Source organism: Oncorhynchus masou, chromosome 13 (assembly GCF_036934945.1).
Source record: "Oncorhynchus masou masou isolate Uvic2021 chromosome 13, UVic_Omas_1.1, whole genome shotgun sequence".
Classification (NCBI taxonomy): domain Eukaryota; kingdom Metazoa; phylum Chordata; class Actinopteri; order Salmoniformes; family Salmonidae; genus Oncorhynchus; species Oncorhynchus masou.
Window position 1 is genome coordinate 51,662,031 of NC_088224.1, and position 17,894 is coordinate 51,679,924.

The 17,894-nt window shown below is 41.2% G+C and overlaps 1 protein-coding gene across 3 annotated transcripts in view; it reads left to right on the forward strand.

The window, feature by feature from the left end:
• Positions 1-85: 85 nt before the first annotated feature.
• The window catches only part of LOC135552532 (rho guanine nucleotide exchange factor 12-like), a 74,782-nt gene continuing 56,973 nt past the window's right edge, over positions 86-17,894 (forward strand). For all 3 annotated transcript variants that reach the window (XM_064984209.1, XM_064984211.1, XM_064984210.1), the window contains exon 1: positions 86-1,750. In XM_064984209.1, coding sequence (XP_064840281.1) covers positions 1,719-1,750 — 32 coding nt within the window. In that variant the 5' untranslated portion in view covers positions 86-1,718. The remainder of the gene's footprint in view (positions 1,751-17,894) is intronic.

The window sequence follows — 17,894 nt, forward strand, 5'->3', positions numbered from 1 at the left end:
TAATGAAAAAGGCAAATGTATTACTATTATTATTGTTATTATTTATAATAGTCTGGCATGTTTTTTTTCGGCGGAAGTAGACAGACGCAAATTGGGAGCTGTTGGCCAGGGCGTAGTTATCCTGATATTTAGTGAAATTGTAGAAAGTCGTGTATTTTTCTCCTCAATAACACATCTGGAAACACATTATAATAATCACATTATTCTAAAGTGATAACCGGCTCAGTGTTTATTTTTTTGTAAATTAGATAATTATTGTGTTAGCTAGCTATCCTTGTTAGCATAGACGTCCAAGGGAATTCTGCAGAGAAACAACTCAAATTGTCTGAATTCTGGAAACATGGAGTCAACGAAAACTGCGCTCCGTTAAGTTCTGTGGATGTTTGCAACACGAAGGAGATCTACAATAAACATTTGAAACGGTTCCTTAGGTCGTGAGGACTTCATATATATTCGCCGGGACACGTTTTATAATTTTTGCTACGCTTGTTTTTGTGAATTCTTTTTTTGGGAATGACATTCAGAATTGTCGGAGCATACGAAGCGAAGTTTTCTAGTTACTGAAAGTGATCCCGTTTCCGTTGGTACAGTAGATAGCTAGCTAGACATCGTTGGCCGAGACTCGGCAGCAAGGTACAGTAGTTAGCTGATGTATTCATTCGGCTGAATTTCAATGGTTTACTTTGTTTCTTAGCCAGCTATCACTCTTAACTTTTATGGAAAACGTATATTATTGGACACGTTTCGAGTCTACTGGAGGAAAAGCCGTTGGATTTTCCACTCCCTGGAGTTAACTAACCGCTAGCTAGCGTTCAAGCTATCTGAATTGAAGCTCCTAACAAATTTAGAGGGGCACATTGGCTAGCAAGCTAAATAGTGCAATAGCTAGCTGGGGGGGAAAACAATGCATTTGCTATAGCTAGCTGATCAAGCTAGGAATATTACGTCGTTTGCTATTTTGATGCAATAATTACTAAAGGTTATCTAGTTAATTCCCAACACGGGTTTCAACTCAGACTTGTCGGTTTTTAGAAATTCTCATGGTCACGAGGGGCTGGCTGCTCGTCTACGGATAAAGGCAAACCTGGAGGCTGGGAACACCAAATGGGACTGACTCGATTTTCAACATCTTAATTTATTTTTATTTTTTTTAAGATACGCTGGCTGTTACTACATCAGGCCCAGGTAAACTGGTTGTATTTTCTATAGGGCGGAAACAGTTAAAGTGGAGCCTGTATCAATATTTTCTAAGGGAACAACGCATCATTGCCAATAGGAACATCATCCCCGAACCTGGTGTCTTGTGCGATAAAGTGGAGAGCTGCACGACGTAAGACTAGGGCTTATTAGAGGTCCTGATTTATCTCAAGAAATTGCTACAGTAGCGAAAAAAGCATTATCGTCAGTGGCTTCACTGAATACGTACCATTTCACTGCACATGATTGCAAAACTCTTACATTGAGGTATTGAATTCAGTATTCGGACATACCCAGACATTTATTTTTCACTGGGAGTCTATCGCCGACAATTGAAGGTGTTTTCATGACATTGTTATTTGGAGATTCCGCTTTCAATGTTGTTGATGTCATCACCATTTTCAATCATCTCTTCAACATAGACGGATGTTAGGGGAGGGCTATTCAAAGAGTCTGTCTTATCATACTTTGGAAAATGATAATTGGATATAAATCCCAGCAAATCTAGAAACGGAAGCCCAATGAGCGACACACAGTCCAGTATCACTGATAGGTAAGTACAACCTTTTCCAGGCATTATGTAAACACACTTCACAATGTCATTGAAGGCTGCGTGCCTCTTGGCTCCTGTACTTATGCACCTTTGCTTTATCAGACATGTTATGTTTGATATCAAGTCTTGTGAAAGCCTGCAAGGATTGTTATGGCCACTATGGGAATTTTCTACCGGCTGCATGCAAGTGGCAATTCTTCTCATGTTATGTTATGGCCAATTGTTACAGTTTCTGGAGTCAGCTATAGATGTATTTCTATCTCCCATATGGTATAGCCAAAGCTATATACCAAGCTGTATGTAAGTAATTTGTATTAAATGTGTATTAGTACTGAATGTAACTCAATATGTATTCCATCAACCCAGGCAAGTAATGTTGCCCCATTTCAAAACTATAAATCAAAAGGCAGGCCTATGTGGGGCTTTATTTTTCATTGCAATGTTGTTTTTAAGTAGTACAATAACCCCCAATCTATTTTCTCAACCCAGCACTCTACTCAATTCTCCAATTTGTCACACTGCTGAAATGGCCCTTTTTGGTAGGCGCAGACCTCTGACCATTTACCATGATTTTGGCACAAACAACCATTTTAATTTAGAAAGAGGTCTTGAGCAGGTTGTTTTTGCACCACCAAGAGTGAAAATGGAATTTGATCTGTTCTAAGAGCATCAGCCACAATCATGACAGTAGTAGAGCTGATGAGGCCTGACAGCCAAATGAAGGAATGGTGCAATTGTGTCCTCTGCACCTGAAATCCACTTTTCTGCAAAGAAGGAAATTAACAGACCAGATATTCCGTGTGTAGGCTCACCCTGTAGCCTGTACTGGAAGCTGTTTCATTCATCTTATCCAAAATAGAGAAATTACGTTTCCAACATGAGTAGTCTTATGGGGTGTTTTGAATGAATAGGATTCTACTTGGTCAAGCCTAGTAAAAATAATTCTACCTATGCAACTACATGTGTGCAGTGCAGCACTCTTCTCTCCTCTCTGTGAGCTGCATTTTGTTTATGCTTTGGCTTGTCTAAAGGCAACAATACACTAGACAATTTTGCTTTCTACGGGCTCTAACCATCAGAGAACCTCACATTTAACGATTCAGTCAGGCCAAATTGTAGTGACCTAGTAATCGGTTTAGTACATACACCTGGCCGCACCTCTGTGGTAGTACGATTTGGACAATTGGGCTAGAATCAGGCTATACTTGCTGGGCAGGTTTGCACATGTGCAGGCCTAGTAAGGAAACAATCATAGCAACTGAAGAAGCATAACAATGCGCATAGTGGATTACTGATGTCCTGTTCAGTTTGAGAGCACGAAGATGAGTACTGGAGGTAAACTTTGATAGCTTGCTGCTGCTATAATTGATTTGAATAAACACTGTTTTGTTGCCCATGGTTAAGCTATTTATCAGAGATGTTGCCCTCACAATAAGCCAGATTCGAGTAATTTACACAACTTGCATTACATTGAAGCAGCAGCCGCGGCACAATCAATCAGAGATGGACAGTGCATGGGTGCTGAAATTAGGCTTCATTTTAATTTGACTTACTAACAACTAGGGCTTAGTGTTGAAACCAATTTCTTGTTATTTAAGAAATAAGAGCTAGGGCTGTGGCGGCCATACATTTTATCAGCCGGTTATTGTCATGCAATTGAGTAATTGTCACAGTAATTGACCTTTAATTAACATAAACACTTTTAGCATCTCCATAGGCTGTAGGCTTGTTCATTTAGCACACAAGATATGCTTAAGTCCCTTGCCATTGTTTTATGATTTTATAGTAAGTAGAATGTCATTGAAATTAATAATAAAATAAATAAATGAATAAAATGTAAAGGATATTTTTCCCATTTTGGAGGGAGTGCACATATGAAGTGGCTATGTTGAGTATAAAAGTGATCATTTGAAACAGGTCCTATACGCTAGATGTAGAGTTATTTGGTAACTTCAGTTGTAAGTGATACAAACAGTTAGAATGTCTTACAAATCAAAACCTACACTAAATGACCAAAAGTATGTGGACATGCTCGACTGCATGTCGAACATCTCATTCCAAAATCATGACCATTAATATGGAGTTGGTCCCGCGTTTCCTGCAATAACAGCCTCCACTCTTCTGGGAAGGCTTTCCCTAATTGTTGGAACATTTCTGTTGGGCGATTAGGCCTGGCTCACAGTTGGTGCTCTAATTCATCCCAAAGGTGTTCGATGGGAGGTCAAGGCTCTGTGTTGGCCAGTCAAGTTTTTCCACACTAATCTTGACAAAACATTTCTGTATGGACCTCACTTTGTGCATGGGGGCATTGTCATGCAGAATTAGGAAAGGGCCTTCCCTAAGCTGTTGCCACAAAGTTGGAAGCAAAGAATCATTTAGAATGTCATTGTATGCTGTAGCGTTAAGATTTCCCTTCACTGGAATTAAAGGGCCTAGCCCGAAAAATCAAAAACAGCCCCAGACCATTATTTCTCCTCCACCAGACTTTACAGTTGGCACTATGCATTTGGTCAGGTAGCGATCTCCTTGCACCCGCTTAACCAGATTTTTCTGTTGGACTGCCAGGTGGTGAAGTGTGATTCATCACTCCAGAGAACACGTTTACACTGCTCCAGAGGACAGACCATTTTTACGCGCTACAGCACTCGGTTGGCCCATTTTGTGAGCATGTGTGGCCTACCACTTCGCGGCTGAGCCGTTGTTGATCCTAGACATTTCCACTTCACAATAATAGCACTTACATTTTACCGATGAAGCTCTAGCGGGCAGAAATTTGACAACTGACTTGTTGGAAAGGTGGCATCCTATGATGGTGCCACGTTGAAAGTCACTGAGCTCTTCAGTAAGGACGTTCTACTGCCAATGTTTGTCTATGGAGATTGCATGGTGGTGTGCTTGATTTTAAACACCTGTCAGCAACGGGTGTGGCTGAAATAGACGAATCCACAAATTTGAAGGGTTGTCCACATACTTTTGAAACATTTGTTTAGATTTATAATGTCTCGTTATCAAATGGGCAGGGGGGAAAAAGACATGCCGCTTTTCCGCGTGTTTGTTTTTCAATCATGCCAGGTAGGCTACTCCAGTTATTTCACTCCATGCATAAACCACTGTGTGAGGAGCATGCACTCTCACTGCATGACCGATGATATTCTGGCCAAACTCCATATGCCATGGGCTCCCCTACCCTGTTCCTGCAGCTTCCCAGTGTTTTTAATTTGGGAAACTAAGTGAAATTTGTTCGGGAGCATCCAAAGTAACATGTTTTCACGAGGGATGCAAGATATATCGGTGAACATATCGGAATCGGACGATATTAGCTAAAAATGGCAACATGTTTCGGCCGATGTCTAGTTTAACGCCGATTTGCAAAACCGATGTCAAAGCTGTTGTGAATACCCATATAACGTAATGATGCCACGTAAAATTTTACCCTATACGTGCAACACAGCATTCCTAAACTAGCCCGCTATGTCTGCTGTGTGGATCGAGCAATCAACACGTCGAGCAGTTATTTGAAAGAATAACAACATTCCAGCGTGACAACTTAAAGGCGAAATCCATTAAAGCCAAGATAATGGAATCCATTGCCCTTGACAATCAACCGTTCTCTGTTTGTGGGTGATGTTGGCTTTCGCCGACTGGTCGAGCACCGGTACACACTATCATGTGCGCTATTTTTCAGATGTTTCCCTACCGGAGTTACACAGTAATAGCGTCACTGCTATTAGCTTCACGACATACATACTATGGAACTCCGTTTGGGTCTTTGCGTGTCAAAAAAGATACAGTAGCACTGTCAAGCTGTGCAAACTAGCAAACACCGGCCACGAACGATGTGTTTACAATACCGCATTGGTAATAAAGCATAATTTGATCGACCACAACTTCTGGGGTAGCTAGCTTTAGCTTGGTACCTAGCTAGCACAAATAGAACCAGCCTGAAAACAATGACCAGTAGAAACTGCAGTCATTTTCATTATTCTCAAATAATGATTTAGGAATCCTTGTGAGTAACTATTAGCTAGGTTGCCACTTTTTGTTCGCCTACTGAAATTTAACTTCTGTTCATTAAATATATAGCTAGCCAGCTACTTAAACCCTGTTGCCCAACGCTAACGTTTTAAGCAGTCAGCTAGCTTCATCTGTCTAGTGAGGCTCAACCGGACCGGGTTATGTGTTGTGTTGCTAGCCACAATAAGGATTTGGCACAAAAGTGGAATTTGTGGTTTTCCTTCAAAATAAAATTGTCATTGATAGTGATGCAAATTAATACAAATAGTAGAATTATGCCATACTTTTATTTTGAAGGCTAACCGCAAAGTCTACTATTGTGGCTAGCTTCACATAGATGGGTCCGACCACCATTAATCAAATAAGAACTGTCTTATAAATTAGGGTTGTTTTAGATGATGACAGGTTGTCATTTTACTATGTTTTTGGGGAAGAACATTGTTTGCATCGATGAGCTAGCTAGCTTTTTTTAAAGACCAGCACTGCAGGTGCGCGGTACAACTTTACCAGCAATGTAGCATACGTATCGATGAATCGTTGTGCCATATGAAATACAAGTGACTACGTAAAAATGTATGAATGCGTTAAATTATGTGACCTGCCGTCATTCAGGTCCTGATTGGTCAACAAGCTTATTTGACACATTAAATAGTACCTTTTTTGACACGCAAAGACCCAAACGGCGTTCCATAGAAATCCTGGTTGAGAATGAAGCCACTGAACAAATGAAAAGCGAAACAGCACAATAAGTAATTGAAAGAAATAGGTTTTGATTATGTTGTACTGGTAATGGGGACATATGTAAATGCCAGCAAAATAACTTTTTTTGTCTATTAAGAACAAATTCTTATTTACAATGACGGCCTACCTCGGCCAAACCGGGACGGCGCTGGGCCAATTGTGTACCGCCCTATGGGACTCCCAATCTTGGCCAGATGTTATACAGCCTGGGTTTGAACCAGAGACTAGTGAGGCCTCTTGCACTGAGATGCAGTGCCTTGGACCTCTGTGTCTCTGTGTGTGAACTATTTAACTGTACTGGAATGCTTAAGGCCGCAAAAATGTTAAATATCGGTATCGTTTTTTTTGGGCAAGAAAAATATTGGATATTGGTATCGGACAAAAAATGTCATTATCGGTGCATCACTAGTTTTTGCAACAAAAGCTATTTCGTTAAACTGTTGACCGTCCCCTTCTCTACTAGTTTGAGAAAGGAATGAAGGAAAGACTGGAGGAGATGGGAACGCATGGTGGTGAGCTATTCTGTAGCTAAAGTTAATGTCACACTATTAGTTATGAAAATATAAAAAAATGCCCTATTACTAGGCTATTCAAAATCAAAGACAAATTCACTGTCATTGTAGACTCTGTAAGCAGTCCTTCACAAGCAATAAACAAACAGCGTTGCCTAGGTCTATACATTATCTCCCAGACTCATGGATAGAAAGTTTGGAGCGAAGCATGAGGTAACCAGTCCATCCATTATGCATAATAATACTGTCCACACTACTAGAATTTGTTTAATTTTGGAATTATAGGCTAGATCAATTATGCACCAGACATCTTAAGTCTGTTTTTTTCTATTTTTTTCTGCTGTGTACAATATGGTAGGCTATCTATTGTATAATATACACAGGCAGTTAGAAAAGCCAAGGCTAGCTTTTTCAAGCAGAAATTTGCTTCCTGCAACACAAACGCAAAAAAAGTTCTGGGACATTGTAAAGTCCATAGAGAATAAGAGCACCTCCTCCCAGCTGCCCACTGCACTGAGGATAGGAAACTGTCACCACCGATAAATCCACTATAATTGAGAATTTCAATAAGCATTTTTCTACGGCTGGCCATGCTTTCCACCTGGCCACCCCTACCCCGGTCAACAGCACATTTCTCCTTCTCCCAAATCCAGACAGCTGATGTTCTGAAAAAGCTGCAAAATCTGGACCCCCACAAATCAGCCAGGCTAGACAATCTGCACCCTTTCTTTCTAAAATTATCTGCCGAAATTGTTGCAAACCCTATTACTAGCCTGTCAACCTCTCTTTCGTGTTGTCTGAGATTCCCAAAGATTGGAAAGCAGCTGCGGTCACCCCCCTCTTCAAATGGGGGGGCACTCTTGACCCAAACTGCTCCAGACCTATATCTATCCTTCCCTCCCTTTTCTAAGGTCTTCGAAAGCCAAGTTAACAAACAGATCACCGACCATTTCGAATCCCACCGTACCCTCTCCACCGTACCCAATCTGGTTTCAGAGCTGGTCATGGGTGCACCTCAGCCACGCTCAAGGTTCTAAACGATATCTTAACTGCCATCAATAAGAAACAATACTGTGCAGCCATATTCATTGACCTGGCCAAGGCTTTTGACTGTCAATCACCACATCCTCATACTCAACAGCCTTTGTTTCTCAAATGATTGCCTCGCCTGGTTCACCAACTACTTCTCCGACCGAGTTCAGTGTGTCAAATCTGAGTGCCTGTTGTCCGGGCCTCTGGCAGTCTCTATGGGGGTGCCGCAGGGTTCAATTCTTGGGCCGACTCTCTTCTCTGTATATATCAATGATGTCGCTCTTGCTGCTGGGGAGTCTCTGATCCACCTCTATGCATATGACACCATTCTATAAACTTCTGGCCCTTCTTTGGACACTGTGTTAACAACCCTCCAGACGAGCTTCAATGCCATACAACTCTCCTTCCGTGGCCTCCAATTGCTCTTAAATACAAGTAAAACTAAATGCATGCTCTTCAACTGATCGCTGCCTGCACCTGCCCGCCTGTCCAGCATCACTACTTTGGACAGTTCTGACTTAGAATATGTGGACAACTACAAATACCTTGGTGTCTGGTTAGTCTGTAAACTCTCTTTCCAGACTCACATAAAACATCTCCAATCCATAATGATCTCCAATTATCTTTGCTAGCTGGTCACCATAGCTGCACCCACCCGTAGCACGCGTTCCAGCAGGTATACCTCCCTTTTCACCCCCAAAGCCAATTCCTGCTTTGGCCGCCTCTCCTTCCAGTTCTCTGCTGCCAATGACCGGAATGAACTACAAAAAATCTCTGAAACTGGAAACTTTTCTCCCTCACTAGCTTTAAGCACCAGCTGTCGGAGCAGCGCACAGATCACTGCACCTGTACATAGCCCAAACAGTTACCTCTTCCCCCACTATATTTATTTATTTTGCTCTGCACCCCAGTATTTCTACTTTGCACACTCATCTGCTGTGAAATCTACCATTCAAGTGTTTTAATTGCTATATTGTATTTACTTCGCCACCATGGTCTATTTATTGCCTTTACCTCCCTTATCACCTGATTTGCTCACATTGTATATAGACATATTTTGCTACTGTATTATTGACTGTATGTTTGTTTTACTCCATGTGTAACTCTGTGTTGTTTATATGTCGAACTGCTTTGTTTTATCTTGGCCAGGTCAAAGTTGTAAATGAGAACTTGTTCTCAACTTGTCTACCTGGTTAAATAAAGGTGAAATAAAATAAATAAAATTACAATCCAATCATTATTTTAATTCAGTTTTTTTTTCGGGCTTGGGCTCATATATACAGTGGGGCAAAAAAGTATTTAGTCAGCCACCAATTGTGCAAGTTCTCCCACTTAAAAAGATGAGGCCTCTAATTTTCATCATAGGTACACTTCAACTATGACAGACAAAATGAGAAAAATAAATCCAGAAAATCACATTGCAGGATTTTTTAATGAATTTATTTGCAAATTATGGTGATTAAATTAACCAGATTGCTTTTTCTACGTATTCCCTACGGTGTCAACAGCATTTTGACATAGTTTCACACCTGTATGTTGAAGAATGAGCGTAAATGACTACATTGCGTAAGTGGCCAGCTGAGGGCTCTCTGAGTGATTCTTGCGTAAATGACAGAGGTAGTCATTTTTCCTCTCGCTCCTACTGAAAAGCCAATTGTCCCGGTTGATATATTATCGAATAGATATTTGAAAAACACCTTGAGGATTGATTATAAAAAACGTTTGCCATGTTTCTGTCGATATTATTGATATAATTTTCTTTTCGGCGTTGTCGTGACCGCAATTTCCGGTGGATTTCTGAACATTACGTGACAAACAAACGGAGGTATTTTGGGTATAAAAATAATCTTTCTGGAACAAAAGGAACATTTGCTGTCTAACTGGGAGTCTCGTCAGTAAAAACATCCGAAGATCATCAAAGGTAAACGGTGCTAGCTGAACATAATGCTATGCTAGGCTATCGATAAACTTACACAAACGCCTGTCTTGCTTTGGCTATAAAGCATAATTTCAAAATCTGAGGTGACATGGTGATTAACAAAAGGCTGTCTTTCACTATATTTCACTTGTGATTTCATGAATATATGAATATTTTCTAGTAATATTTTATAACTGTTGCGCTATGCTATTTAGTGTAGTTGATGACAATTCTCCCGGATCCGGGATGGATAGTTTTAATTAATTAACATAGCTATCATAAAACAAGCACAAGCCCACGTACTAGTGAGTAACCAGATAATCTTTATATTTCAAGTTTTGCCAACTTGGATCTATTTGCTAGCTAACAAGGCAGAACATTTGAGTTGCTAAGAACACACCCTTCTGTCCATCTCCAGCTGTTTGAACAGCATGCTAGCCTGTCCACTTTGTTCAGATGTTGAAGTCAAGTGGCCTACCTTATTTCTCAGAATGAGGAGTTGCCAATTCCTTATATAATTGTATTTTATGCTTATTGTACATTTATAAATCACAGACCAAACAGCTAGTATTACAGCCTTTGGCTAAAATGCTGCTAGTGTTACGTGGTACCAAAGTGAGCATGAATTTCCCCATATCAATATTAATTGATACTTTAAACATAAAAAGGGTAACTTCACCTCTGAGACATTATTTTACTGTAATATTGTGTCCATATGATGGATACTGTTGGACTTAAACTCAAATGCAAATGGTGAGTTGTCAGAGAGGAAGAAGTGAGCTCTCATCTTTGTTGTTAGTGGTAGGGGAGGGGCTTGGTGTGTGTGTATAAACAGAGAGGAAAAGGGCGAGGCAAGAAGTTACACTTCCCAAAATCAGTCCAAAATAAGCCCAGTGTGTTTCTATTGGCTTATTTTGGACCTAACCTTGTCGCCTGCCTTTTGGACAATGACTCCCATTGTTTGGGTGGAAAAGAGAGAATCTCGTCATTATATACAGATCCCTGGCTTAAATGGGAGGTGCATACAGCACAGAAGAAGCGAAGGAGACGAGATTAAAAAGGCATGAGAAAAAGTGGACATAAAACGCTCATTAAAAATAGAAGAAATATCCTTGATTCTTGCGATAAAGACACTTTGAATATCACACAAAAACATACATGGGATATAATTGGATATATAGCCCAGCCCTAACAGACACACACACACTAACAAAGAGCCACTCAGCTCAGTGATGTGCTCTCAGACAGATCCAGCTCAGAGGGGCCCAGCTCCTGAGTTCCCATTAGCAGCAGATATTCATTTTTAATTGGAAAATGAATGTGTTCATGCAAAATGTTTTTTTTTGCATTGAATCTTATTTAATCACATCAATTAGTTCCCCGAATCGCACAGAATCGGTTCAAACTAAAATGTATCATGTATCATATCGAAGCCCATGTATCTAGATGCGTATCGATTTTTATTTTTTAATTTTTTAAAGGAGAGCTAGCTGCATATCCCTATGAGAGACCCATGTGAGTTGCTTCGAAGCACGGCTATTGGCAGCCGGGAGAATAATTATTATATATTTAACTTAAGGGCACAAGGGCCACTTTTTAGGGGCCATTACAGCCACACAAGGGAGCATCGACAGCCATGGCTGGGAAATTCAAAGCCTGGTGGGATCACACTACCTCCCGGCCCTCTCCCATAGGTCTGCTTGTCTGTCAGTGTAAGGGAGGCTGGAGTGGTCTGTTCTACCTGGCTGTTGAAAGCCTAGGACACACAATCACCCTGTGAGTTGGGGTCTGACTAAGGTTCGCTCCGCCAGGTTTGTTTTTGAACTGCGTGTTAGCCTACTAGATGACAGCAAAACATGAATGTGTACATTACTCCCAGCCTGTGGTGCACTCCACTGGTCCGTGTTTATACAGAGTAAGCTCTTTTAGCAGGTGTGAACTGCGCATGCAGGGGTCAAAGTAAAAAGGGAGGTCTCGTGATGAGCTGTGACGACTCCATGGAGGGGGAAATGTCAATATTGAATCAATATTTCACTGGTATTATTAGCTAGAGCTTGGAATTGCCAGGGACCTCACAATCTGATATTATGACTGGAGGTCGACCGATTTAATCGGAATGGCCGATTTAATTAGGGCCAATTTCAAGTTTTCATAACAATCGGAAATCTGTATATATTTTTTTTTAAATCTTTTTTTATACCTTTATTTAACTAGTGCAAGTCAGATGACACATTCTTATTTTCAATGACGGCCTAGAAACAGTGGGTTACCTGCCTCTTTCAGGGGCAGAACGACAGTTTTTCACCTTGTCAGCTCAGGTGATCCAATCTTGCAAACTTACAGTTAACTAGTCCAACGCAATAATGACCTGCCTCTCTCTCGTTGCACTCCACAAGGAGACTGCCTGATACGCGAATGCAGTATGCCAAGGTAAGTTGCTAGCTAGCATTAAACTTATCTTTTAAAAAACAATCCATCACTAGTTAACTACACATAGTTGATGATATTACTAGATATTATCTAACGTGTCCTGCGTTGCATATAATCTGACTGAGCATGCAAGTATCTAAGTATCTGACTGAGCGGTGATAGGCAGAAGCAGGCGCGTAAATATTCATTCAAACAGAACTTTCGTGCGTTTTGCCAGCAGCTCTTCGTTGTGCGTCAAGCATTGCGCTGTTTATGACTTCAAGCCTATCAAGTCCCGAGATGAGGCTCGTGTAACCGAAGTGAAATTGCTGGCTAGTTAGCGCGCGCTAATTGTCATTGTGTTGCTGGTTCGAGCCCAGGGAGGAGCAAGGAGAGGGACGGAAGCTATACTGGCAATACTAAAGTGCCTATAAGAACAACCAATAGTCAAAGGTTAATGAAATGCAAATGGTATAGAGGGAAATAGTCCTATAATTCCTATAATAACTACAACCTAAAACTTCTTACCTGGGAATATTGAAGACTCATGTTAAAAGGAACCACCAGCTTTCATATGTGCTCATGTTCTGAGCAAGGAACTGAAACGTTAGCTTTCTTACATAGTACATATTGCACTTTTACTTTCTTCTCCAACACTTTGTTTTTGCATTATTTAAACCAAATTGAACATGTTTCATTATTTACTTGAGGCAAAATTGATTTTATCGATGTACTGTGTGGCTCAGTCGGTAGAGCATGGCGCTTGCAACGCCAAGCGTCGTGGGTTCGATTCCCGCTAGGGCCACCCATATGTAAAAGTAGTGGCCCCAGCCGACTTGTAAGTCGCTTTGGACAAAAGCGTCTGCTAAATGGGATATATTATTATTATTATTAAGTTAAAATAAGTGTTCATTCAGTATTGTTGTAATTGTCATTATTACAAATAAAATAAAACATTGTCCGATTAATCGGTATCGGCTTTTTTGGTCCTCCAATAATCGGTATCAGCATTGAAAGAGAGACATTATAATGAGTTTTGATCAGTCATGGAAATAAGTGCTGGAAACATGTTGGCTAACTATTTTTTTTAAAGAAGATGAACAAGCTTTATGATGAAAAATACCAGCGTTTTGTCGCAGGTACAGCCGACTAGCAGTAGGTAACACTGCCTAGAAAAAATGCTTTCATCTTTTGTCTTGAAGTCAAAGTATCGCTATAATATTGTCTAAAATAACATCACGGTATATAACTGTATAGATTATTATTTTCGTCACTACTATTAGCACACACTTAAACACTACAGGCCAGAACATCTGAAACAGAAAACCTTGTTGAGCAACCGATTTCATGTAAATCAAGGTCTGTTCTAAGCTATGCAACGCTTTAGCAAGGTAGCCTAGATATTATGACTGGATACCCTTATTGTGCCTGGAATAGGTGTTGAGTCAGATGGAATTACTGGGCATACAGTTTGGTGGGTGCCCTCTTTCTAGAGATGCCTCCTCATGTGGCCTTTCACTCTCCTGATGGAATGTTATGGCGATGGCCTGTGACGCAACATGGCCGTCACAGCGGTCCCATCTGTTCACTCTCAACTCCTACGTTGTTATTTTAGTTGTAGTTTCCTATTCCCCTTCCTCTGTTTAGGTTCTCAGGGTGCCGCTAAACCTCGTAGTGATTCTACTGTTTCTTGAGTTTTAATAAAAAATCATAATAATCCAGTCTGCTCTCTCACTACCCTTCCCCAACGTTGGGTTGGGCACCTGATTTTCCTGTGGGTTTAATTGCCTTGGAGACTCATCGTAGATCGATTCAGTCTCTCACTGGGGTGTAAATGAGGAGCTGTGGAGGGCTTGCCTAACACCTTGCTGCCACTTTGACAGGCACACATCAGCTCCCCTATCACCAGCCCCAGCAGCTCTAGAGCGAACAAGTACATTTATAAAAGATTACTGTAATGTTGAAGAATGACCGGCTAGGCGGGCCACACCTATAAATGCAATCAATGTTCCCTCAAAAAATGTAATGTCTGCTGAGCACAAACTTGTAGTTCTCGTTTACTGTGAACAGTGAGGCTGTACCCGCTTTAAATTGCAGTTTTAAGTGGTCAAGTAGGCTACTTGGGCATTTTGATCATGAAGGCTTACCAGAGTGGCCTACCATCAAAAACAATGGAGAAAATGCATCCCATAACATTTTAACATGGAAGTACCTGTTCTATCATTCAGGTTAAATGCGGAAGATGCATTCAGTTGTACAACTGACTAGGTATCCCCCTTTCTTTTAATCGCGACCAGTCATACTGTAGTCTAACTAAACAAATGGCACAGATCCATATATGGCAATGGCTATTTGCATATAGGCCTATTGCAGCTCTGCTTGGTTAATGACGCACAGGTCTGTGCAGAGTTTTTAATATATATATTATTAGAATAGTTTTTTTCTCTGGTTGCACATTTGACATGCTGGTAGAAATAATATTTTGCAAAGTTAGTTTTGCATACTATGTCTTGCATAGTTTTGAAAGTGGCTAATATTGTGTTCATTCAATCACAATTCCAATAGTAGTGTGAAATGTTGATTTGTGTTAACTGAAAGGGAAATCTCTAGAAAGTTGAGTAAAGTTCAATCTAGTGCTTCTCTGTGCAGGCTCATATTTCTTCTGCATGGCAATCCGAGGGGAGCTGCGCGACTGCACACAGCTTAGAGGGAATATTGAAAGCAGTATGCAGGTGTTAGGGCCGGCACTTTCTTTGACAGTCTGAAGACGTAGCTGGTAACTCAAAAGCCGCCTGATGGAAATATGTTTTGTCAGACGGCTGTGAGTCATTCTCTTCAAGTCAGAGCCCAGGATTTTAATCCCAGCCCTGGTTGGTTGCCCATCCCTTCTGTTAGATCACTTTCTTACCGAGAGTTAGGTTAGTGGAGCTAATATTTAGACTGCAGAAAAAATACATGCTGCCTAGAGCCTACTGCACTGCAAAAAAAAAAATGCTTTATCCATTAACAAGTTAGTGGAACAAATGAAAGTAAGGAGTGGATAAAATAGAATACCATCTGCTCCCAGTATTTTCTATAATTATGTAGCCTAGTATTTTCTCAGCAGTGGGTGGTTGGGAGTTGTTGGGCCAGCATAGTGAGAGAGAGATATACTGGGAGATTCAGATAAATCTAGGCGATGCCCCAGGGCTGGTGGTGGAAAGGGGGCGGGGTAGGAGCCCAGGCTAAGGGGTGGGGGACCACCACCGCGCATCTCGCTTTGTGATGCTGATGCTAGTGGACATATTGCAATCTCTTATTTGCAAAGAAGTGCTGCAGGGCCCAACATTACTTTCACTTCACAGAAGACAGGATCGCAACAATGGAGAGAAGGACACGGTGGAAGGCAGCGTTGCCAATGTGTCAAGTCTTCACATGTCTGTGCTGTGGTTTCAGAGACCAAGAAAAAATAAGCCCATTCAAGGCATTATACTCCCTCATGACTCTGCAAGTAATTGTTGTTTTTGCCACTTAGGACTGTCAGCTCTCTGTTTTTACCCAAAGAGTTTAGGAACTTTCTCGTTTTAACTGAGAGCTGCATGGACAGATAACTTTGCATTTCTTACTTCAGTTGAAGACTCATTTCCTGACTTGGATGTTCAAAATACTGCAAATCAGAAACAAACTAAGACCAGGGAAGCAGTCTTGCCAGTTAAAGCTCAGACACACCGGTAGGTTTGTCAAATGTTTGCCTGGTGACAGTACTGACCACCTCTGAACGGTGCCGGCAGTCAATCTTATGTGTTCACACAGCAAAGACCTTGGAAGTTGTCAGCCACTCAGCCTTGTTAAAATACTCCAAACCAGAAGGTAGCAGTAGCGTTGATTGGCAATGCATATCTGTGTGTGTTGCTTATGGTCTAGATTCCAAGCTATCTGAGCTAATGTTGATATTTTGTAGAAAGCCCTTGTTGATACTAGCTAGATTACTTCCTAGCAAGATGACAAAGATATATAATTCACTAACCATACGGCCAGTGCCAGCTCATAGCCAAGTGATTAGCTAGCTAGCTAAAGTTAGCTATGTTGTGCTAGCTAGTGAATATGCTAACTAGCTAGCTAAGGACACTGCACAAACCACAGGCAGCTGTTTCATGGAAAGCTAGTCCATTGTGGTTTAATTATGTCAATACTAGTTACAGTGGTTGGAGGAAATATTGGTGCTCTATGCATTCCATCTGTGCACTTAGCTTAGATACCATCCGATAGCATACATTGCATATGAAGTGTGACAGGCTCATCTGTGGATGTACAGAGAATTTCTCTATATTTTTTGTTGGCTCCCCCACTTGGGGGTCCGTGATCTTTGATTTGCTCAAGTCAAGTTGTTGGCAACTGACGAGCATTGCGATTCTACATGAAGAATCGGTAGGTTCGTCACTACCGGGTCGGCACACAGCTTTTTTTCTAGCAAGAGAAGAAACGGCCTCCCACTTTCATGCTTTAGGCCTATATAAGTTAAATGGGCAATCTGCAGTTGCTACAAACATTTTTGGATTTTTAAATGAACGATATGTACACGTTGATTCTTGAAGAAAATAACTTGGAAATGCCTCATGAGCTTAGTTCAACTGTTGTACTCCATTCAAACCCAAAATATAAGCTTGTTTTACTCCAATGTTATAAACAAAGTAAATGTAAACAAACAATATATAGCCTCAACATGAGTGGGTACATTTCTCAAACCCTATCCTTCAGCATTTACCAAAACCGGTGCGGGGATGACACTTTCTTATTGTTTCAACTGCTGATTGACCCTTTACCACACAACATGCCTCCTATTTTTTTTCCTCTAGCTAGGCTCTGTTACACTTTTACGACAATGGCATATGGGAAGGTGTTTGTGTGAGGAAGCAGGGTCTGCTTCTCTGCAGAGGCCGATTATACATGATTTATTTTGCCCGGCTCTCTTTCCCTGCATCTTGGTGAGGATGCCCAAATTGAATGCGGTCTCAAGGGGTAGTGTGGAGCAGAGCAGAGACTATCAGTGGCTGCACTGTGATTTAATGACCGACCAGAGCCTAGAATTCCGGTGGTCTCGAAGATTAGCTCACCAAAGCAGAACATTAGGAAACAATACATTTCCACACTCTCCGGCGGCACAGATGCTGCCGTGAGCCCCCACCCCCCATGCGCGTCAGTTGAGGAAGTGCATTAGACTTGATGTGCAAAATACACTTAAAAGGAAATTTCACCTCTGCTCTTTCACTGTAAATGACCATGAATATGTTAACATATAATGTGCCATAAAAATCAATCATTTCCTCACACATACAAGCGTTTCTGCATCTCACAGGTAGAAATGAGCCATCTACATTTTCCTGGTTGTAAGCAAACCACAATATCCAGAATTCATAGCAATTTCAGGACGCCTTCGAGGGTGGGGACACAGTTGGACAAGGAAGTATGGCTCCCGTCAGCTGTAGGCTTTACAAAGCCAGAGAAAATCTGTCAACCTTGATAACCTGCAGTGTCCTGG